General features: G+C 47.4%; 3 protein-coding genes across 10 annotated transcripts in view; 1 reads left to right on the top strand and 2 right to left on the bottom strand.

Annotated features, from left to right (window-relative positions):
* RGS3 (regulator of G protein signaling 3) overlaps positions 1–5,253 on the bottom strand; it is a 78,171-nt gene extending 72,918 nt beyond the window's left edge. For 4 of the 5 annotated variants that reach the window (XM_053379850.1, XM_053379938.1, XM_053380015.1 and 1 more), the window contains exons 1-2: positions 5,169–5,253; positions 2,364–2,466 (exon numbers count right to left, since the gene is read on the bottom strand). In XM_053379850.1, the coding sequence (XP_053235825.1) occupies positions 2,364–2,466; positions 5,169–5,198 (133 nt within the window). In that variant the 5' untranslated portion in view covers positions 5,199–5,253. Of the gene's footprint in view, positions 1–2,082; positions 2,331–2,363; positions 2,467–5,168 lie in introns of those variants that run through there. The other variant, XM_053380088.1, reaches the window with a different exon arrangement.
* C1H9orf43 (chromosome 1 C9orf43 homolog) lies at positions 4,950–16,807 on the bottom strand. Of its 4 annotated transcripts, XM_053380647.1 has the most exons (13): positions 16,736–16,774; positions 14,713–14,923; positions 13,507–13,688; positions 12,976–13,153; positions 12,522–12,621; positions 11,029–11,165; positions 10,414–10,474; positions 9,811–9,902; positions 9,258–9,537; positions 7,728–7,788; positions 7,462–7,616; positions 6,627–6,759; positions 4,950–5,512 (listed from the first exon to the last, which is right to left on the bottom strand). In XM_053380647.1, exons 3-13 carry the CDS (start codon positions 13,667–13,669, stop codon positions 5,391–5,393), a joined length of 1,482 nt encoding a protein of 493 aa, XP_053236622.1. In that variant the 5' UTR covers positions 13,670–13,688; positions 14,713–14,923; positions 16,736–16,774; the 3' UTR covers positions 4,950–5,390. The 4 variants fall into 4 exon arrangements, with proteins under 4 accessions (XP_053236622.1, XP_053236706.1, XP_053236882.1 ...); XM_053380731.1 differs by lacking the exon at positions 14,713–14,923 and having other exon boundaries at positions 16,736–16,807; XM_053380907.1 differs by lacking the exon at positions 16,736–16,774 and having other exon boundaries at positions 9,258–9,501; positions 14,713–15,464.
* A 270-nt stretch (positions 16,808–17,077) lies between these two features.
* On the top strand, positions 17,078–21,445 carry POLE3 (DNA polymerase epsilon 3, accessory subunit). Its single transcript, XM_053379711.1, has 5 exons — positions 17,078–17,199; positions 18,243–18,322; positions 19,291–19,376; positions 20,119–20,237; positions 20,351–21,445. The coding sequence occupies exons 2-5, from the start codon at positions 18,257–18,259 to the stop codon at positions 20,527–20,529; spliced, it is 450 nt and encodes a 149-aa protein (XP_053235686.1). The 5' UTR covers positions 17,078–17,199; positions 18,243–18,256; the 3' UTR covers positions 20,530–21,445.
* Positions 21,446–23,165: the final 1,720 nt, after the last annotated feature.

Genomic DNA, 23,165 nt, shown 5'->3' with positions numbered 1-23,165 from the left:
CACACAGGGTTTTCTTGGCATGCTTAAATCTTTTATTTTACTTTCCCCTGTTTAGTGTCCATATAAAAATCAAACAACATACAAGTAAAACATTGCGTTCCTGCTCATTTCTTTTTATTGCAATAAGTATTGAATGATACACATTTGGAGGGTCACGGCTCCTTTTGTTAAGGTCAAAGGATTGCCCAATTATCTGGTTTTCTGACTCTCTGCCACAGGTGGGCAGAGCTGAAGGTGGAGACATTTGATTAGAGGAAGAATGAATAGGGAGGGAAACATGGGGCTTCAGGGCTCTTTCCCCAAGGAAGGTAAAGGTAAAGGTAAAGGTAAAGGTAAAGGTAAAGGCACCCCTGACCATTAGCTCCAGTCGTGGCCGACTCGGGTTGCGGCGCTCATCTCGCTTTATTGGCCAAGGGAGCCGGTGTACAGCTTCTGGGTCATGTGGCCAGCATGACTATGCCACTTCTGGCAAACCAGAGCAGCGCACGGAAACGCCGTTTACCTTCCCACCAGAGAGGTACCTATTTATCTACTTGCACTTTGAGGTGCTTTCGAACTGCTAGGTTGGCAGGAGCAGGGACCGAGCAACGGGAACTCACCCCGTCACAGGGATTCGAACTGCCGACCTTCTGATCATCAAGTCCTAGGCTCTGTGGCTTAACCTACAGCACCACCCGAGTCCCCAAGGAAGACTTAAGGGAAGAACCTCCTGGAATCCCAGAGAATAACTATCAGTTAGACCAGCTTGGGATCAAGGGACACATGGGATGACCTACTGAGTGGTAGCTCCTTATCACCTCTTAGCTCATAGTCTTTGTGTGTGTGGGGGGGTGTATACATTTATTTTTAATGGAACTGTTCAGCACAGAATACATTAAAAACAGATTAATCTAAATAAAAATGGGAAAAAAAATCCAACAAAAAGAGAGAAGAAATACAAAGCTCTCTTGTCTCACCTGGGAGCTTCCCTTTCCTCTCTCAGCCTCCAGAGACTCATTTTTCTACACACACACACACACACACACACACCCTTCAGCCAGACAAGGGCGCTTGGAGTGGTTTCTAGACAGCCCCTTGGATAACCCGCTCTGCGTCCCTTAAATTCTCCCGCCTGCTCTGCTCGACCAACCCGCCCGCAACATCTCTTGCTTTCCTTTTGGCCTGGCCGACATGCCACTGTGTGTCTCCTAGAAACTCCCTCCATCTTTTAGGCACAGCTTCCTGACGCTGCCTTTTTACTGCATTCTTTGGAGTTGCCAACTGCACAGAAAAACAAGAGCTTCGCTTGCTCCTGCAACCATGATTGGCATCAGACTGATGTGCAGCAATGAGCATCAAGCATAAGAAATTAGGCAGAGCCTGCTGGAGCAGGACCAAAGCCCCTCTAGTTCAGTATCTTGTTCTCACAGGGGCCAACCAGATGACTGCTGGAAGCCCACAAACGGGATTCAAGAACAAGAGAACTCTCCTTTCCTGTGGCTTCCAGCAACTGGTAGTCAGAAGCACGGCTGCCTCCAATTGTGGAGGAAGAGCATAGCCATCCTGGCTAGCAGCCGTCAATAGCCCTCTCCTCCTCCATGGATTGGGCTAATCCTCTTTTAAAGCCTTCCAAGTTGGTGGCAATTACTGTCTCCTGCAGCAGCAAGTTCCATACTATGCATAATTTTACAAACTTGGTTCGAGCCTGGTGCTGATGATGCCAAGGTCGCAGGTTTGATCCCTGTGAGGGACAGCTGCATATTCCCCCAGAGTCCCTTTCAACTCTGAAATTCTACGGTTCCCAAACATTTCTCTCCCCACCCCCCACAGACCACTTGAGAAGCACCTGATGGTCTAGGCAGATTTTTCTACCTGCTGTAGCAATTGTCACGTGCCAGCCAGTGCGAGAAGCAAAAACTGCATTTTTACAGACCTGCTGCAGACCCCCTGCATGAAGCTTACACACCACTGGTGGGGTCCATGGACCATAGTCTGGCAACTCCTGCTTTAAAATGCTGGACAGCGCACAAAGCCTTACTAGGCCATAGTCTCACTATTCACTCCCATTTCGCAGATGGGAAACTGAGGCCAAGAGCAACTCACCTCATGAGTGCCTGGAAGAGAAGGGTTTTCATACTGGTGTCAAGGGAAACTCCGGGTCATCAGAAAACCATCCCACTTCCCCAGCCCCCTGTGCTGCTGCCTTGTTCCAAACGCCAGAGCTTGGATTTGCACAGCTACCTCCTTGCAGAAAGCAGGGTTATATTTAAAAACAAACTAGCAGCCAAGCCTGAGGACCTCAAGTTCAAGAAGATCACACCAGCCTCCCCAAACAACTGTCGCCAAGCAAAGGGGCACTTACGGAGGGGCCACCTGGAACCTACCTTCAGACGGGGCAAGTGAGCGTCTCGTCGAAGAACCCGCCTGCTCTCCAAGGAACGAAGGGATGAAGCTGCAGGGAAGCTTTTTTGCACTGGGACTGTCTGACTAGCATGGATGGAAGCCAGAGGGAGGAAGGGAGGGAGAAGACAAGGAGAATTAACAACTTCGAGGGGGAGGAGTCCTGGGAAAAGGCTCTTTTCCTCAGAAGGGTAGCGTTGCCAAGAGAACCCCCAGCAAGCAGCGAGGACTTTGCCCCTCAGAGCCTGGGAAGCAACGGAAAAGGGCCAGTTAGCAGGCAGTTTTTGATAACCTGCCTTCTACCTGGATAACCTGCCTCCTCCTTCTCCAGTCCAAGAATAGCATAAATCATTTGCCAGGACCTCTGGTCAGGGACGTTAACTCCATCATAGCACAACTAGGTACCTTTTTTACCCAGGCACATAAAAAATGGTGACTGTCAAAAATGGTTATGCATGGGAATCTTCCCAGGGTTGCCAGAACTGGAGGCGTATGGGGTATTTTGGTGTTTGGTTTTTTGGCTGGACTGTCAAACGTTATTTTTCCAAAGCTACTTGGATCAATGAATTGAACAAGGAGTTAGAGAGGCCACAAATCGAGAATGAGGAACCAACTTAAGTCTCATTTGCAACAGACAGTCCTGTCTGATGCCAAGAGACCAAAGCACAGGAGGGGGGGGGATTAGAAGCAGCAACTTGGAGGGAGGGAGGCAGGAGGGGCCTCTGTCCACAGCGGCTTCGCTTTAGCAGGGCTGCCAAAAGAATCCCCAGCATGGAGCAAAGGTTTGGCCTCTTCTGAAAACCTTTCCGCCAAGGCCAAAATAGGTGCTTGGATGGGAGCCAGGGGGCAGAATGTGAAGCTCTTTCCTCCAGCAAGGGTCTTTCAACTTCTTCCCAAATGATCTGGAGTTTGGGGGGCAGGGTGAGGGGGTTGAGTTGGCAGATTGTTCAGGGTGGTTAAAAAAGCCAAAAGGGGTCGCAAAGAGCTCCAAAAGGGTCTCTCCAAACTGGTTGAGCAGGAAATGAAAAGGGGCAAATACCATTTAATTCCATTCCATGTAGTGATGCCTATTTGGGGAAACTTCATATATATAAGGATCTGAACTGGAGGTCTTTCTCTATCTCTCTCACACACCCACACACCCACACCTGGAAGGAGAATTTGAGCTCCAGCGCCAGCGATGAAAAAGGCAAATTCCACACAAGGGATGCCTGGGAAAGCACTGAAAATAGAACCGTCAGCAGCTTAATATTCTTGCACAATTCTGTCATGGGACTATGCTTGGAATACAGCATGCAGTGCAAATGTCAACAGAAACAGTTGTTTGGATGGCCAGGGCAGGGCTGGAGCCAAGAAAGGCCTCCCTGTCCATTTGTGCACAACAGTCGTTTTTAAAATGCACTGGTTCACATTGTGACATGGTAAGTCAAACTATGCGACCATCCTGCCTGCCCCTTCCAGGAGCTCCCACCCGCTTTGTGGCTCCTCAGTAAGCCATGGCTTAGCTCAGGTTGTCATCCAAGCTCAGGTTGGTGGTTCCACTCTCTCCTCCTCAGTCACAAGCTGCACCCAAGAACAAACCAGGGAAGAGCAAAGTGGCTGCTTTCTCCTCCCAGGGAGCCTGCACTGCCATCCTAAGCCATGAGAGAAGAGGGTCATTATTTCTAAAACCTCAATATGTTCCTAGTCCCCTCCCTGAATTTCCTACTTCTCAGAGCAGCAGGGAGAAACAAAACCTGGCTTCACCTGCTTTGTGTTAATTCATTGCCTTATGCAAGAATTTTATCCTACAATCAATGGAAACCGAGTGCTTGCTTTTTCTACGCAGCCCACCCACAATATAGATCAATCACATACTTTTTGCCCTGCCCCTGAAAAGCACTTCTTGAGAAACTGGTTCCATTCCAGAAATAAAAGCTCACTGCAGATTGATTTTGTGTTACTCTGCAGTGTGTCCACTTGCAAACTGACGTAGGCAGTCCTACTGGCTCAGTGAAATGGTGGGTGGCCATATAGCAGGACTGCCACCCCCTCTTCCTTCCTGGGACACGTGCAAGGAGGGAAAGGTGTGCATAACCTAATCAGGGGGAGCATTTCCAAATGCGTATCAAGCAGCCACACTCACCCTTGCTGACAGCAGGATCATGCTAGGATCAATCTAGATCGAAAGTGGTATGTTGAGGACAAGCGTGAATGACTCTGGATTGAGGAAAAACTATATTTCTGCACTACAACCGGGTTAGAGTGTAGGTTGCATCTACACCAAACCAGGCTTTTCAACAGCCACTGTGTCCTCTGGTCGTCTGTGGAGAAAAAGGGGTCTTCCAGGCAAAGACATTTTTGAAATAAGCTAGTAAGAGTTGGTCATTTCCCTTTTTATTCCTTTCAGGCCACCCATGTGCCACAAGTGATTCAAACAGGTCGGATGGGGCAGACATTTTCCTAACATTTCCCATGGGCTAGCAACTTTTGTGGACTCGCTTGCAAGACTCAGACCAAGCAACTATGAGAAGACAAAAGTGGGAGAGAACCACGCTCTGCAGAACTGGAGCAGAATAACACATGCAAACTGCGTTCCTGAGGGTTTAATAATAATTACTGCCAGAGTGTGACTTCTCCCTCGACAAAAGCAGATACCCGCCCGGCGCCCGCCCCTTTGCTGTGAGCTTAGTCTACCAAACACATTTCATTCTCAGTTTTCAAGTTTGGTTTATTCTCCAGTGTTCTTCTCAGGCTACTTCATGCACCTGATGATGTGGAAGATCCTAAGGTGTGACCACGCTTCCTACCTTTGCGCTGTTATAAGAAGCTATTCTCATGGACTTTTCCTCTGGAGACAAGGCCACACAGGCAGGAAAGTGGAAGAGCTGGGATTTTAATGATTCCAAGTCCAAGAAGAGCAACCAGGGATCCCCATAAAGGGAAATAAAAACCCATTTCTACGGTAGGCTGCTGCCTACACATGCCCCCTCCCTCCCCGCTGCCTTTTCACTTCAAGCCAGGCCTAGAGCTTAATCGCTGGTCTCAGACATGAGTGGGGAGGGAGGAGGAGGAGGAGGATTTATGGACTGGAACTGGAAGTGGGTCTTCTCTTGTTTCTGAGCCACTCTCTTGAGCCAGAACTCTCCATCAGCTGTGGAAGAAGAGGAAAACAGAAACAGAGTAAGGCGCAAGGACAGGGATGCACATAACGCTGGCTTCCTGGTCATGTGGTCAAAACTTGTCCCCCTGGGGTTTTTCCAACATGAGGAGGGCAGGAAAGGTGTATGGGAGGAGGAGAGTCTCCCTGTGACCATGGGGCTGGTCAGTCCACTTGAGGAACAAACCAAGGATCTACTGGGCTTCACTGCAACTTCCTTATTTTAGAACATCTCGGACTCCCTGGCCATCCAATGGTCCAACTGCTTGCTGAGATGGGTGTCCTGCTACTGAAGCATTCGAAGAAACTTGTTGTTGTTGGACATATCTAGCTAAATCCTACTTGAAGCAGACCCATTTAAATTAACAGACCTCAGTAGGTCATGCCCATTAATTTTAATAGGTCTACTCTTAGCGGCAATAGCACTGGACACAAACCTATGTCTTTGGCATCCTCTGCCACAGCACTTCCTCTTTGCTCCCCCCCCCTTCCATTTCTACTTCTGTATTCAAGGTCCTTAAGGAAAACAGCACAACCAAAGGGCAGCACCACAAGGCAGAGACTGAGGAGGCCTCACAGGACCTGACCTTCCTCTACACGGCCACTTGTGTTTCCTTCTGCAAAGTCCCCTGGGAAAGAGCTTGTTGTGTGCAGCATGCTGGAAAAGAGGCTTATACTATGTGGATCAACAGACAGCTCTCCTGCACCTGAATGGCTCTCCTCTTTTCTCTTCCCCTCCACCCCACCCTCAGGCGAATTATTGGTCCATCTGTCATTGCTGTTGTTATTTGACAACAACAACAACCCCAACTCACTAAGCAAAGCAGCCTACAGGGGTCCATGGCCCGAGCCCACGGGGCTGCTGGCCTTCTGCCCATCTTTTTTCTCCAGTGCAACCCCAACAACAGCCCATGGGGCCTGGCCTTCATTTAGCCTGTTGTTAAGACAGTGTGGAACTTTGAGGGGGCCTGGCCTGCACATTTACATTTTGGGGTGGGGGCTGCCCCTCCCTAGATGGTGTGCCTGCACCCACCTGCCCACCTTTCCATTCCACAGCACAGTGCATGGCAAGAGCTGCCACAAGGCAGAAGGTGCTGGCAGCACTCACCCTCCATGTACAAAGCGCCCGTGCTGCTCTTGTGCGACTCAAACTTGACCGAGGGCTTTTGCCCATCAGCAGCAGTGGCAGCCGTTGCTGGTGGTGGTGGCGGCAGCACCTGTGTTCTGCTGTTTTCTGCAGGCTGAGGAGGAGAATAAGTGGCAATGATGGATCTCTCTACCCCACCCTTTAGGACTGCTTGCCCAAGATAGATAAGAGATTTGACTGGGGAACCAAAACACACACTAAACCTAAAGCGTCTGAAATGGCTGCATTTCTAGCCTTTATGGCTAAGGACAACAACATCTTTAAAATACCACCATGGTGTCCTCTGAGAACTTTCCCAAAGGCAGAATCTATGGTCTATGGAAGTTCAAAGATGGGATGGTGGTTATCAGCTGGGGTGAATAAATGAGGTACCCTTTTAAAAATAGTCTGTTATGGCCCGGTGGGGGACAGAGTGATGGAAACCTTAATTATGCAGAAGAGAACAGTTCCACCCCCCCTAAAAAATCTAATATCCAGTTTGGGGATACGTGTTTCACACCTTTTGCCCAATTTGGGCCATGAAAGACTCAAATCCACCCTGAAAAGACATGCAATGGATTGAGGAGGGGAATTCACTCTTTTATTCATTATTACACATTACAAAATATTTTCTTTGCTTGTCCTGCATTTCTATATCTTACATTTTAATAATTAACAAAACAAGCCCACCTCTCTAGTCTCTAACAAGTTGTTCTACCATGTTGCTTTCTCAAAAAACCTATCTTCTTGATTACCACTGTTCAAATTCCACATACCCAGCTGGTGCCTGGGTAGGAAATGGAGTTTCTTAACGCACCTGAGAGATCTGCCCTGCTCTGACAGCACTTAAGCCTTCCTGGTGGAGCTGGGCCTTGTCTGGGAGGCCGCCTCCTCCTCCTCCACTGCAAGGGGGATCCGCAACTTCCTGCTGCTCTACCAGCATTGGCATCGGACGCCTGAAAGCCACAGAGTCTAGAGCAAAACCGGAACACACAGCTCAGTCTTTCCTAGAAAATATCTTGGATGTCTGCCCCCACAGCTAGATTTAGGCAGTACCTACAGCTAGAAGTATGCTATCCAAACCTCTTAAGGCAAACTTTAGTTGGCTTGGGGTCCGTCTCAGGAGATTTTCTTTCATGGGAATCTAAAGAATGGAGGGGAAGGGAGAAGAGAAGAGAATGCAGTTTAGAGCCGATTATTCCTCTGAATGAGTTTCTTGCAAGCCAAATGCAACAAAAACCACCCCTGAGTCAAAAGCAAACATGTGAGATGGAACCTGGTTCTGAGCCGCCAACACATCATGTTTCAAAACCACATGCCAGTAATAGGATGAAGGAGAAACTGGACTAGCATCCTTACCTCGTACAACTTCAAAACAAAACTTCCATTTGGAATAGATAGCTAGATAGATATTTGTGCCTTCTCCACCTTACAAGGGTCTGGTGCAAAGGAAATCAACTGGAGATGTAGAAGTATCATCCAGTTTCCTCTTCTGCAACCCTCCTGCCCCCAGCCCACAATTGCAAAATAGGTGTGTTTTTATTGGGCCAGCCCAAGGGTGGATTCTATTAACCTTTTCATTCCACACAAGGATCTCTTCCCTGGTGGATTTGGTTTTGTCTGATGCAGCTTTCAGGAGACTACAGCTGCACTCACTCCTGGCCCCAGCAGACTCTGTTGCCTCCCACTTCTGACCAAACATGTGTAGGATTGCTTGATGGGCCAATAAATACATACAATTTCTTAATAACCCGTCACAGACACACCAAGGTGTGCTGTTGTTGTTTCTATTATGATTATCACATTTACTCGTCACATTCTACTAAGGTGTCTCAAAGGGGCTTACAACCACAAAAGCACATATAATTAAAAATTTTTTAACACACATAAAAAAGCACATTGCTTGACTAAAAGTGCTCCTCATGCAAAGAACCCACAAAAGTCAGGCTGGGTACTAGAGGCAGGGTGAACTGAGGAGCCATCATAGGCTTATAATCTTATCTCCCAAAGACTTGCGGATTGTGCTCATGGATTCTCCTAGTCTATATGACTCTGTAACAGCAACAAAATGTTTAAAAAGTTGCTGCATGTGGAAACTGAAGGCATTTCCTCCCTTTCCACAAAAACACTGTGGAGTCACTGATGCACATGGTAAAACCATGTGCTTGAACACAATACAGTAGTACCTCATGTTAAGAACTTAATTCGTTCTGGAGGTCCATTCTTAACCTGAAATTGTTCTTAACCTGAGGTACCACTTTAGCTAATGGGGCCTCCCGCTGCCGCTGTGTGATTTCTATTCTCATCCTGAAGTAAAGTTCTTAACCCGAGGTACTATTTCTGAGTTAGCAGAGTCTGTAACCTGAAGCGTCTGTAACCCGAGGTACCACTGTAGGAGTTTTGAACGTGAGACCATCTTTTTTTAAAAAAAATAATATTTATTACTTTTCCAACAATTTAAACACTACAAAACAAAATAAACCATACAATTAAACTAACAAAACAAAATAAAAACAGTTTAAAACACGTGAGACCATCAGGCCAAAGGCACACCTTAGCTGACTCCCTATAATGAAGACATATGGACTCAACTCCCTCCCAGTTACTGCTTACCTTTGCACTGGGTGCCTTCTGCACAGTGAAGAGGGACTCCAGCTCCTCCTTCCTGGCTGCCACTTCCCCCCTCCTGTTCTCTAGATGCAGGAGGCTCCTGCAGCGAGGCAGTGGGGGCGCAACAGGAGCCAGCTGTGAGTGACAGGATGAGAAGCTTTTCTCCCCCAGGAGGCTTCCCTTGGGATCCCTTTCTTTACTCACAAGGAGGCTTCCCTTGGGATCCCTTTCTTTACTCACAAGGAGGCTTCCCTTGGGATCCTTTTCTTTACCTGCAAGGATACTTTAGGGCAAAAACAACCGCACACGATGAGTACAGAATGGGGACCATACTCTGCCCACCCAGCTGTTGCAGTTTCTGCCTCTTAAGCAGAATTTGGAGTAACTTGGCCAAGCCCCGGAGGACGATGCTGGTGGTGCTTCCAGGCTCATGGGCTTCTTGAGGGTTCTCTTTGCTCTTAGGGGTCAGGATACCAAGGCCAGTGGACCAAGATACAGGCCTGGCTATTTCAGAGGCATGAGCCCTTGCTAGGGAAATGGTGGTTTAGGAGCTGACCTCGGCATATTGGCAGGTTCCTTTGGCTTCTTCCTTAGATGAAGGAGGTAGGGCTGACCACCTGTAGGAACTTTATTCGATTTTTTTCTTTTCTGTGAAATGAGGTAATTCCAGTGGGCAGGAGGGGAGGAAAGCCACAAACACTCTCCCACTGCTCCTACCACCCCTGTCCTTCCCACCCACTCCAAAAAGGCAGGTCCATCCACTGGCAGCTGGCACTCATGGCTCACACAAACACCCTGGGACAGGCAGGCTCTTTGCTCCCAACCCATCGTCACTGAGTACCTGCTGCCACAGAATTCAGCCTGACGGAATCTCCCCCCGGCTGTAGACTTGGAACAGCTTGGAAGTGGGACACCCAGACCTTCCCCTGCCTTTATCAGCAGCCAACAAAAACGTAGCAGGCAGAGTGCGCCCTCAGCACTTTCTCCCAATGCCAGCAAAAGCTTCACATGTTACATTTCAGCATTACAGACTGCCATTAAAGGCACAGGAGCCAGGCCAGCACACCAAGAAAAGGAAAGAGGCAGCACGCTTTGGGCAGGCGGCTTCTGACCTAGAAAGCAAGAGCAAGATCTAGACAGTGCAAAAAGCTCAACTTACCATCTCCTTCTTCTCCACAACCATGAGGGTGCTTTCCGAAGCAAGGTCTTTCACCCGCACTCTAATAAAAGAGAAGCCCCACAGTTAACTTCTTGCAAACTCTCGTCTCTAGTAAGGCAACTTCCTACACCCAGCCCTTCATTGCTGCGGCTATCGGAAGGAGAGAGGAAGGCAGGCAGGCAGGGAAGGGAAGGAGGACTCTCCAGCAGAGAACTCCCCTCTTAGCCAGCCACTGAAACCCTCAGTCAAGCACCCCCTGCCATAATGTCTGGTTATTATACCCAGCTGAGACTCCCCCCAGAGTACGTGGCATTAAGTTTTCATTTTGGGTTTTAGTTAGTTTGAGCTGCTTTTGCGGGGCATGACTAGACAGGCTGAAAAAGAGAATAAAGATGTAAGAAATAAATAAGTGAGCAGGATCATTTCCTACAGGTGTTACAGGGTAAGGTGCTCAGGCTCTGTATTTAGGAACCGCCCAGGGGAGTCAGCTTCACTGCGCCTGGTCTACAGGCCATCAGGGAAGTTCATGCCACTGAAGCCTCCAGCGGCTTCCAGCACAAGGGGAAACCCTTAAGATACACATGGGACAATGTGGACCCGCATCCTGCTACCTACCCTCTTGTGGCCGGCTTCTCAGGTCGCAGAAGCCTGTGGCGCCTGTCTGGGACCCATGTGACCACCAAGCTTCCACAGGGGGGCAGGTGTGTGCACAGCCCGTGCACAGCAGACTCACTGAAGTCCGTCACCTGTATCTATCATATACATGTGGGAAAATGAGATGCTCCATTTAGCCAAATGCCCCCAAAGAGCTTATACAAGGTCACTAGAGAAACACAACTAAGATTTCCCAAGAAGTGGTTTCTGCAGCTGCTTTTGTCAATGTTTGCGATATTTCATGGGTGGAGTGCCACGGCTGGCCATTAAATAATCTTTGCGATGTAGCTGGCAAGAAGGAACACACAGCTCTTGCCTGCTTAGGAACACAGGAAGCTGATTTACTCCAAGTCATGCCTTTGGGGCCCAGCCAGCTCAGCGTCAGGAGCTCTCCAAGGTTTCAGGCAATGCTGTAAGTCAGGGGTCAGCAAACATTTCCAGCAGGGGGCCGGTCCACTGTCCCTCAGACCTTGTAGGGGGCCAGACTATATTTTGAAAAAAATAATAATGAACGAATTCCTATGCCCCACAAATAACCCAGAGATGCATTTTTTTAAAAGCACACATTCTACTCATGAAAAAACACACTGATTCCCAGAACGTCCACAGGCCGGATTTAGAAGGTGATTGGGCTGGATCTGGCCCCCAGGCCTTAGTTTGCCTACTTGTGCTGTAAGTAAACAGCATGTGTGAGATAAAAGGAAAGCTGTATAATAGACTGTTTTAGGAGTTTAGGGAAGGCTATGAGCTCTCCCATTATGCATTTCCAAGCATTATTTGGGCAGGAGGTGTATAACAATAATGTGGAGCTGTGCTGCTTATTATTATCAATCGTAATGCCAAAAGTTGGGCAACTGCAAGTTAAAGGAAATTAATTAATTTAACTAGCAATTGTGGTGAGTTTCCAGCATCAGCAGGGGGTTGGGCTAAATGGAATTCAAGGTCCCTTTCTAATCCTAAGGCTCTAATTGTTTACAAAGAAATCCCATCCAGCAACTGCAGTAATCAATGTCGTTAAGTGGGCAATCACAGTAATAAAAATATATAGGAAGTTAAAAAGCAGGAGGTAGGAGCACGCAGGCTACAAAGGGAAAGGAATCGATTAAAGTGCCAACTGTATCCAAAGCTAGGAGGAAATTACCAATTAAAGGGCCAGTGGAGGGGCTGGGGATGGAGCAAAATAATAAACTACCTAAGGGCTGGTAGGCAATGCTTCTGCTATTATGCTGTGTGAAGTGTGTTGTGGAGCCACTGTTTAGATTTCACTTGTGGAAGCAGCCAGAGAGAGAGGGAGAGAGGGAGAGAGTGCAGTGTGAAGCAACCTCTTCCTGGAAGTGCTTACTGCTGGTGCTGAGCCAGCAGGACCCTGGCAGTGTAAGTTGCCCCTCCTGACCTACTGTCTCTCTCCAACCTCCCAACCCACAGCCGGCTTCCCAGCAATCCAGAGAACTCACTTTCTCAGCTTGCCTCAAGCAGGTGAAACTTATCGGTGTGAAGTGGGATGCACGAGTTTCCATCCTGGAGTTCAGTCCTGGGAAGGGATACCTTTCGGAACTGGAAAAACCACATGGGCAAAAACATGAATTGACACAGGGCACAACCCACCAGTAAGCTCAACTGTGCAAGCTTCGTTTAAACGTATGGGGTTTCCACAATGATACTGCAACGTATCTGCTCAGCTCGTTTGTTTCAATGGGGGTTGTGCAGGCGAGTGTCATGGTACGTTATATTTCCTGCTATAGATACCTCCTCTGTCTGTTGGGGTGTGTGGCTGTCATGAGGATTTTTTGCCAAGGGCACCAAAATGGATCTAATTCACGGGAGCAGCAAAAGAATGCATTAAACGTCAGACACCCAAAGCCTGTGATTCCAGAAGCACATATTTATGGGAAATCTCAATGTGCTCACCTGATTCGTGAAATTGGGGGCATCAAAGCATTGTTCAGGGTAGTATTCGAGTAACTTCTAGAACCTTTGATGCTTGAGATAGTTTTTGAGATGGAAAGTAAACTTTCAGCACATCTTATCTGATTTCTTTGAGAATAGTTGAGGGGAAGGTCCACAATCTTTAGTGTCGGCAGTTCATCTGAAACATGGAAAAACCAAAGAGAAGAGCCCTCCAGCTACAGAAGGAAAGGCTGAAAGGTATGAGTGGCGACACTTCCAGCTTACTGCTTGCAACAGCTATAGGGTCAAACTTGGCTAGTATAGTTTGGCGTCCAATCGCTACCAGAAGCATATACATTTAATAACTAATCATCACCATCTTGGGCCTTTTAAATGGTGAGGAGATTGCTGTTTAAATTGTTATTATTTGTTATTACATTACATCTTTTATGTTTTTATACCGTAAACCTGTGATCTCCGGATGAAGGGCGATATATAAATTTAATCAATCAATTTAGCGTATTGTGCAGGGTGAGAGTTTCTCTGGCTTACCGTCAGGTTCGGGGGAATCTCCCTCCGGAGAGTCAAGGCTTCTCAACATGATCCGGGGCTGCCCTTTCACGATCCTCTGGACTGCCTCCCAGCAAGGAGGGTGTTGGCAGGCAATCATATCACAAATGGTTTCATCCCACTGACTGGCATCGATGGTCGCCATCCTGGCTTTCTAGAGCAGCCTGAAAACAAGCGGAAACAGAAGGGACAGATTGCTGGCCAGTAACTGTCCTGCTGCTGGTTAGAACCCCACTGGGGTGGAATTTGCACACATATAAAAAACGCTGTGGAAATGCTTTTTTTAAAAAAATGTTTTGAAAAAATACAATGAATTTTGCATAGCTCACTGTTACCATCTAGTGCCACATTTGTATATTGCACTTTACAACACTTTTAAAACATTATATTTACAGCTGTATAGCTAAGTCCTGGGTCTTTAGTATTCCAGATACAATTCAATGTGCTAGTTAGGCATACGAGTGCTGCCTAAGCCTGAGAGAGAACCTCCCCTTCATTAAGATGGAGAGAACCTTCCTGGTCCAGGTCAGGTGAGCGGAGATCAAGGCAACCAGAGGATGTCAAGAGGTGTTCAAGCCATTCATTACCCATCCCATAGCCTGCTTATTTCCTGAAGAAAAAATGGCAAAACCTTCCTCTGGTTACTTGCCCTTAGCCTTTGCAAAGGGGAAAGATGGCAAAGTAATTTTATTATTAATCAAATTTATATACCGCCCTTCATCCGAGGATCATACGGCGCTTTACAGAATGCACACCTGGATGCATAAAAGCTCCCTCCCGCTCCTTTAAGACGCCTTAAACTCGGCTCTTACTTTGGAGCAGCCATTTTGACTGCATACAGTATATGCAAGAAATATATCGTATTTAGAAGTATGGAAGAACATTCATCTATAGAAGTTCTCTTTAGTCCAATGGGAAGGAGTTTATACAGAATATAGTAGGTTTCTGATAATCATGTAGGACAATAATATTTATATATACAAATATAATAATGTATGGCACTGTAACTGATTATACTCATTGCATATCTTTCTTGTGTTTTTTTGCACTGTTTTCTTTCATCGCTTTTTTTAAAAAGTTAGTTTATAACTGCAATGTTTATTGCACATTTTAAAATACACACACACACACACAAAAAAAAACACCACAAAATTTTAGTTACAGGTATTAGGAGCTGATGGTTCAAACCTTTGGCTACGCTGATATTTGCTGCTCCTCAACTTCTATTTAATTTTTTATTGTGTGCATGTGATGGGAATGGTGCCAGAATCATTTTCAGACGAGGGGGCTCTGGGTTCAAATCCCCCGCTCAGAAACGAAGCTTTTGGCTGCTCCCCCACCGTGTCTCTGCCTAAGGCAACCTTGCAGGGCTGTTGTGAGGGGGGAGGCAAAGGAGACCCTAAGGGGAAAGGAAAAAAGAAGAGTCAAATGCCTTGGGCTCTGTGTCTGTGAACCTCTTCAGACATATTTTGCGTCCAGAGATAGAACAGAAATGAATCCAGTTCCCGTTTATTTCACCGGCAGCGTTTGTAGGCTTTTCCTCAGGGAAGAGGAAATGAGTAACAATAAATGAGTAAAGTAAACATGTTTGGAACTACAGAACAACAACAACAATAAAAAACAGAGTAGTGGAGCGGCCAAACTTTTTTTCAAAACTTTTTTCAGAGAGGGCCAGATTTGATGAAGTGAAGGGCCGTGAGGGCCAAGCAAAGTTGATGACCTTTTTTTAATGATTTAATGAAGTTGTTCTTAGGATTGAAGTTGTTGAGGTTTTTTTAGGATTTTGCCCCAGGAAATAAACTGCCACAGGGGCCGGATTAAACCGACCGGTGGGCCGGATTAAGCCCCTGAAACGGACTTTGGGCATGCCTGGAGTAGATAAAACTGAAATCTCACTGCCTCAAACCCTGAATCAGGCTCGAAAATGGCCTTGGCAAAAGCCAGAGGGGGGGCTGGGGAGAAGAAAGGGATGATAATGATAATTATTATTATTTGTTTATTATTATATTTGTTTATTATTAAATAATTTATTTAATCTGGGCGGCTTTCAACAGAACCTCAAAAACAGAATAAAACTTCAAACATTAAAAACGCCCCTCGCTCGGGGGTCGCATAATCTTGATTTCACCCTTTTTTTCCTGCCCCTTATGCGGCAAAGCGGCTCCAGGTCTCCAGGTGGAAGGAGGTAAAGAGGACCCGAATTGAATGGAAGGAGATTTATAAAAACAGAGTTTGAGAAGGAGAGGAAGAAAGTCTCAGTGATTGGGTGAAATTATGGAAGGAAGGTTTAAACTTTACTGCATGCAATGCCCTAAAAGAAAATGTGATGAAAATGATGTATAGATGGTATATTACACCTGTTAAGTTAGCGAAAATGTATAAAGTCAGTAATAAATGTTGAAAATGTAAAGAAAAAGAGGGAGCATTTTATCACATGTGGTGGGAATGTAAAAAGGTGAAATGCTTCTGGGAGATGATATATAATGAGTTGAAAAAAATGTTGAAATATACATTTATAAAGAAACCAGAAGCATTTCTATTGGGCATTGTGGGGAGTGACATAAATAGAAAGGAATGTAAGCTCTTTTTATATGCAATAACAGCAGCAAGAATATTACTGGCCCAAAAATGGAAGCAAGAATTACCGACGATTGAAGAATGGAGGATGAAGTTAATGGACTATGCAGAGCTAGATAAACTAAGAGGAAGGATTTGAAACCGGCGAGACCAGAAATTCACGGAAGACTGGAGTAAATTTACGGACTATTTGAAAAGTAATTGTGAAGAACAGAGGACGTTTGTAGGGTTGCCAGAAGTTTTGTGAGGAGTATTATTGGAACTATTGCAAAAATGGAGAAGGGGGAAGATGATTTGTTAAGAGATGTACAGGCAATAAAAAGTTAAGAAATGCATAAGAAGTGGTTAAAACGGTGGATCATCAGAGGTGCTGATGGAAGTCTAAAAAGACTGTATAAGTGATAAGTTTTGTGGTACACCTTATAATTTATATGTTAAAATTAATAAAAAAAATATTATTTTAAAAAAGGTACAAAGTCTCAGTGTCAACCACCGAGGTGTGTGTGGGGGAGCGCTCTGCGCATGCTCAGGGGCTCCTTCGCCCCCTCTCCGTCCTAATCGGTGAGGAAAAGGTTCCCCTCCCCCCGCCCTCGCCCCCTTTTCCCGCCCTTTTCTCCCGCCTTTTCTCCCCCACCTGGACTAAGCCGGGCCGCTCTCTGGTTGCTAAGCAACGACAAGCGCCCTCCCCTCCCTCTCCTCTTCCCAGAGTGCACCGCGCGGGACAGAGAGGGGCGGACGCGGCGGCCTCTTAGCAAAGGCGAGGAGCGGCCTCGAACTTCCGGCTCCCCTTCGTCCCGCCGCCATATGCGGGGCAAGGGCCGCGGAGGCCGTAGTTCTCGGTCCCGTCAGGCTTTCTACGTGGGAGATTCCGACGCAAAGCGTGTCGAGGGTCGCGCCCCCCCGCCCCATTCCCGCGGCTCCTTCGCGGGCGGGGCGGCGTGAGGGGAAACCACCGGAGAGGAGCCGGAAGCGTCGTGGCGACGAGGCGCCCTTCTTCCCTCCGCGCGGGCGCGGGCGCGCTGCATGCCGGGAGTGGTGAGGCGACCCCTCTCGGCGCGCCTTCCGAGCGGCCCTTGCTGGCGGCGGCTGAGGCGAGCGGTGAGGGGGCGCGGCGCTCTGTGCAGGCTCAGGGGCACCCTCGCGCGGGAGGCGGCGGAGAGCGGAAGGGCCGCCCTCGATCCGGAGCGGGGAGGCCGGGGGCGGCCCGTTGAGGCGATTATTCCCCTGCGCGGGGAGTTCCGAAGGCGCCTGTCCGTGAGGGAGGCGGGGGCCGGGCGTCGCCTGTCTCGGCCGCTTGGGCCCCGTGAGGGACGCGGAGCAAGGGAAGGAGCCGCCCAGAGGCCGAGGGCGGTTGTCGTGGTGGTATAGCTGCCAACATTTCCCTTTAAAAAAAAACTTTTTAAAATTCAAAATTAAAACAAAACATATTATCCAGAAACATGTCATCCTTATTTTTCTCCCCATTTTTCCTCCCCCCCCCCCCGGCTTCCCTCAGTTCCAGTCTTTGGTTTCTCTGAGAATGCTGTTTTCTGCACGTTAACAGTTGTACAGTGGTACCTCGGGTTACAGATGCTTCAGGTTACAGACGCTTCAGGTTACAGACTCCGCTAACCCAGAAATATTACATTGGGTTAAGAACTTTGCTTCAGGATGAGAACAGAATTCATGCTCCGGCGGCACGGCAACAGCAGGAAGCCCCATTAGCTAAAGTGGTGCTTCAGGTTAAGAACAGTTTCAGGTTGAGAACGGACCTCCAGAACGAATTAAGTACTTAACCCGAGGTACCACTGTATAGATCTTCAAACTATTTAGGTGATTATCATCAATTAAAAGTTTGTGAATGTTTCTTCAAAGCCAGCCAAGGAGTCCAGTTCGCTTTGTTGCATCTTCAAATACTTTTTAAAAGCGAAATTCCCGTATTCTAAATAGGATTCCTGGCAAGAAAAGGGAAAAGTTGACAGCTATGCGTAGGGGGAGAGAGGGGTGCATAATAATAATTTATACCCCGCCCATCTGGCTGGGCTTCCCCAGCCACTCTGGGCGGCTTCCAGCAAAATAATGAAATACAGAAATGTACCAAACATTATAAGCTTCCCTAAACTTAAATAACCCCCTTGCCGCCGTGTCCCCCCTATCGCCAGGTTCCGGGGGCGCCATGGCAGAACGTCCCGAAGACCTGAACCTGCCCAACGCTGTCATCACTCGCATCATGAAGGAAGCCGTGAGTAATAAGCAACCTCTAGGGGCTCAGGCACACTTCCACCGCTTGCCCCACGGTTGCAGGCAAGAGCAACAGTTATAGCATTATTTTTATTGTTCTAATATAAAATTATAATAATAATTTTATTATATTCTACCTACCGGTATAGGGTGTTATATAAACTCAGTTAATAATAACGATGATAATAATAACAACAAAAACAACTATATACCCCACCTATCTGGCTGGGTTTCCCCAGCCCTCCAAAAATACCCAAACATTAGAACTCTCCCGATACAGGGCTGCCTTCGGATGTTTCCTGAAAGTGCAAGTAGCTTCTTTTCTTCTTTTTCCAGCCACATTCCCCAGGAAAACCCACTGTTTGCTGTTGAATCGGAACAAACATCGATGGGGTTTTCTGTGGCCTTTGTTCAGCAGTACAAACGGCAGGTTTTTCCAGGGAAAGTGGCAGAACAAAAGAAAAAGTGTGGCTGAGCCCTGTTCTTGGTACTCCTTGTGGCTCCGATGGCTTCTGTTAAAGGTTTGTGTTTCCGTCCATCTTACAAGTCCTGTCTCTTGTTCTCTCATTCCCTATCTACTTATCTGCCTTTTACCTATTGCAGCTACCCGGATAACCTGCTTTAACATTTCCTCTGCTGAATGTAACATCCTGTGCCAGCCTTTGTTTGGGTTTTACGTATTTGTCATGTTTCGTTATATGGTTAAAATTCTGTAAAAATACTTTCAGTGCCGTGGGAGCCATGAGTAAGTGGATAAGATGCTGGGAATCTGGAGCATTGGAGAAGACAGAGGCGCTAGTGGTTGGTGTGCAAGACATAGAGGGAGAGGGAAAAGACCCTCATCAGTGGCAGAAGTGCAATGTCAGACGTGTCTTGATGGGAATGGAACAGAACGCTGTGGGCAACTGGTGCCTGCTGAATGCAGACACGACATGGCTCCCAGGCTTACGAACACCTCTTTCCCCTCAGCTTCCTGATGGAGTAAATATTTCCAAAGAAGCCCGAAGTGCCATCTCCCGCGCTGCCAGTGTGTTTGTGTTGTACGCCACATCATGGTGAGTGAGTGCTGCTGCTGGTGAGAGCCATGAGCCTGACTGGATAAGCTCAAGCCTCTCACCATTTTTACTTACTGACAGTGGTATGTGGCTAGTGGAACTGGTTGCGGTCATGTCGGTAGGTTTTGTTTTGATTTTTTTTGTTCACTCGGTCCACAAAAAGTAAAGAGAGCTTGGGCTGTCCCTTCACAATTGTTCAACACACACCTTTCCTGTGTGACATTTCACAACGCTGACTTGCAATTTATATGTTGTTTATAAGAATAATGACCGTACCAGTTTTAATAACACAAACAAACACAAACATGTAGAACAACGCAAACATTGCTGTATATCAACAAAGGCTTCAGTACAAGTCCTATTGGTCCAATTGATGGGAGAAATTAGGTCATGCTGCTCTCTTGCACCATGGCAAGCCATGCCTCCTCATAAAAAGTTATTTAAACAATGGTGGTCTTGAAAATTAAGATGTTTGTTTCAGTACCCTCAAAAGAGCTGTGCATTGATACAGGTGCATGTATGTTTTTCATATGGATAGTCACCTGGGGAAAAAACTAATTAAAGCTTTGAAACCACATAGTTGCACTGTGTAGCCATTCATTTTGCTGCTGTTTAATTTTATGAGGGGCAGAAGGAAGAGAATTAATTATTAGAAGTATACTTTTTCCAAGGGAAAAAGACTGGTGGAAGATTTTGACTAGTGACGGGTGAGTAATTTTCCCTTTGCTTTCTCCTTAATTAGTGCCAACAATTTTGCAATGAAGGGGAAAAGAAAGACGCTGAATGCTGCAGACGTCCTCTCCGCCATGGAGGAGATGGAGTTCCAGAGATTTGTTGTCCCCTTAAAGGAATCCTTAGAAGGTAAATGTTCAAGTGCCCTCTGTTCAGCTTCTGGTTCGCATTCTCCTGTGCTCGGGTGTGTGATGGTAATAGCCACTGCCTGGGCTTGCTTTGACGGTTGCTTGTCCTTCTAGCTTACAGGCGTGAGCAGAAAGGCAAAAAGGGAGCCTCCGAGCTAAAGAAAAAAGACAAAGACCAGAAAGGAGATGCAGAAGACCTCGAGAAGAACCGAGGCGATGAGAACGAAGAGGAGGATGAAAGGATGGAGGAGGAGGAGCAAAACGAGGAGGAGGGGGAGGAAGGGGACAGCTAAGTCGCTTAGGATTTCAGCTCTGGGCAGCCCTAGTCCACTATCAGACCCAGCTGTGAAGCAGAAGAGGCAATATGGTTCCTGGTCTGAGACTGAGTGGGGATTTGAACTTGGGTTGAACCCCCAACACTATCTGAATCTCTGTGCTTTTCCTTCATTCCGGTGCTGGGGATGAGCTTGCACGTGGAAACACGGGCTTACTGGATCAAGTGGTCCCAAGAGACTTTGGAGGAGACCCTGGATCAGTTATTATCCTTGGAGTGTCTTCAGGTGGATCCAGTGTTTCTGCCCACGTAGGTTCATCAGGATCATTACACGCGTCATTTAATTTGTAACAATTCATTTGTTGGTTTTTTTGTTCATAGTTGGGATTTCCAGGCTTTGTCAGGTGACAGCTGCTCAGGGTGACATTCAAGGGCAGCAAATGGTGCCACTTGCCAAGGAGGGGCTCTGCTCTGGTGGGCAGCAGTGGAGACTAGGCAGGTTTGAAGGGGGGCAGAACTGCTAACCACCCACTTTCAAAGGGTGTGGACATTGGGGAAGCCAGCAAGTCATTTTGAAAAGAGCATTGGATGGGATGTGAGCAGATGGAGGCTTTGTCAAAGAGGAACAATTCCTGACCACGCAGCACTGTGAAAACCACATTTTTAAAAAATTCTATGCAATTATTCTCAAAATTGGATAACTTATTAGGACGTTATTTTATATATAAAATAAGTAGATGCAGCAAAACAAGTTGATAGCCCAGTTCCAATGGACACTTTAATTGCCAAAAAATGAGATAAAATGGAATTTGCCTTATGATTAAGGGAAATACAATAAAAACCTTGAGTAAACAGGCTATATAAAAAAATATTCTGGTTAAGATGTTCAAGAAACAATTGCACATCTATTAAAATACAAGTTGAAACAGTTTAAATTTGTGGATTTTACCCATATAGTGATTTATCTTCTTTGAATACCTGCAGGCATCAAACTTCTCATCCAAGCATCCAGTTAGGACCCCCCCCCCCAAAAAAAACCCCACCCCACAGCAACATTACCTATTATTTCCCCTGAGCTCAAGTGTGCTTTTGTGTTTACACATCAGAACTTCAAGCTCCTCTCATGGTTGTGGTTTCGCAGGAGCCTCTTAAGCAAGAGAGCAGTCCACGTCCCGTGTGGTGGGGAGGACATGTTCACTGGGACCTGGGAAGCCACCCCCCACCTGCCCAATGCGCTAGACCTCTACACATCATGCTGCTCTCCAGTTGGTGTTTTCCGGATCTCGTTTAGCTGAGCTGTTTCCCAGCTCTGACTAAAGAGTCCCTGAGGCTGGACCATCCTAATGCAGTCATACCTCGGGTTCCAGACACTTCAGGTTGCGCGTTTTCAAGTACCGGAATGGGTTACTTCCGGGTTGCGCATTTTCGGGTTATGGACGTGCCGAAACCTGGAAGTACCGGAATGGGTTACTTCCGGGTGTCGGCGCTCACGCATGCGCAGAAGTGACGATTCGCAACCCACGTGTGCGCAGACACGGCGCTGCGGGTTTGCTGACGTGCCTCCTAAACGGATCACGTTCGCAACCCGAGCATCCACTGTAGATCCCCCACCTTCGTGGAGGGGGAAAGGTGCCGAAAGCCTGATTCTCAATAGGAAGTGATCTGACATGGGGCTGATGTCCATGTACCCCACTTTCAGACCATCCTCTTCCTGCCCACTCGAGAAAACAAGGTCCAGAGTGTGTCCTCCCACACGTGTTGGGCCAGTGACATGTTGGGACAGCTCCCTGAGCCATCCCAGAGCCAGTCGCCTCAGTATGGATGTTGAAGTTCCCCAGAACCGGCAGTCCTGGAGTCTTCAACACCGCCTCCAAAACCAGCTCAGGCAGGGAGACTGCTGGGCAGAACCAGCAAATCCCTAATCTGTCCTGCTTGCCTAATAATAATTTATTATTTATACCCTGCCCATCTGGCTGGGTTTCCCCAGCCACTCTGGGCGGCTTCCAACAAACACTAAAATACAATAACCTATTAAACATTAAAAGCTTCCCTAAACAGGGCTGCCTTTAGATGTCTTCTAAAAGTTTGGTAGTTGTTCTCTTTTGACATCTGCTGGGAGGGCGTTCCACAGGGCGGGTGCCACCACCAAGAAGGCCCTCTTCCTGGTTCCCTGTAACTTGGCTTCTTGCAGTGAGGGAACCGCCAGAAGGCCCTCGGCGCTGGACCTCAGTGTCCGGGCTGAACGATGGGGGTGGAGACGCTCCTTCAGGTATACTGGTCCGAGGCCATTTAGGGCTTTAAAGGTCAGCACCAACACTTTGAATTGTGCTTGGAAACGTACTGGGAGCCAATGTAGGTCTTTCAAGACCAGTGTTATGTGGCCTCAGTGGCCGCTCCCAGTCACCAGTCTAGCTGCCACATTCTGGATTACAGTATTTTTCGCTCTATAGGACGCACTTTTCCCCCTTCAAAAATGAAAAGCAGCCACCCGCGACCCTCTCCCAGCTGGAGAGGTGACGCGCGGCTATGGCAGGAGCCTCTATAGCCGCGCGCCACCTCTCCAGCCAGGAGAGCGTGCGTGGGGCTAAAGAAGCCCGGCTTACTCTCTCCCGGCTGGAGAGGTGATGCGCGGCTGTGGCAGGAGCTTCTATAGCC

Source organism: Podarcis raffonei, chromosome 1, assembly GCF_027172205.1.
Source record: "Podarcis raffonei isolate rPodRaf1 chromosome 1, rPodRaf1.pri, whole genome shotgun sequence".
NCBI lineage: Eukaryota > Metazoa > Chordata > Lepidosauria > Squamata > Lacertidae > Podarcis > Podarcis raffonei.
This window is presented reverse-complemented; position numbering and strand designations above follow the sequence as displayed.

Bases quoted from the DNA above. Each gene is read 5' to 3' on its own strand.
- C1H9orf43 (XM_053380731.1), bottom strand. From the start codon at position 13,669: ATGGCGACCATCGATGCCAGTCAGTGGGATGAAACCATTTGTGATATG. The intron at 10,475-11,028 runs GTAGGTAGCAGG...CTCTTTTATTAG, and splicing joins GAGAAGCCGGCCACAAGAGG to AGTGCGGGTGAAAGACCTTG. The intron at 9,538-9,810 runs GTCAGCTCCTAA...TTTGCCCTAAAG, and splicing joins GAACCTGCCAATATGCCGAG to TATCCTTGCAGGTAAAGAAA.
- POLE3 (XM_053379711.1), top strand. From the start codon at position 18,257: ATGGCAGAACGTCCCGAAGACCTGAACCTGCCCAACGCTGTCATCACT. The intron at 18,323-19,290 runs GTGAGTAATAAG...CTTTCCCCTCAG, and splicing joins CTCGCATCATGAAGGAAGCC to CTTCCTGATGGAGTAAATAT. The intron at 19,377-20,118 runs GTGAGTGAGTGC...CTCCTTAATTAG, and splicing joins GTGTTGTACGCCACATCATG to TGCCAACAATTTTGCAATGA.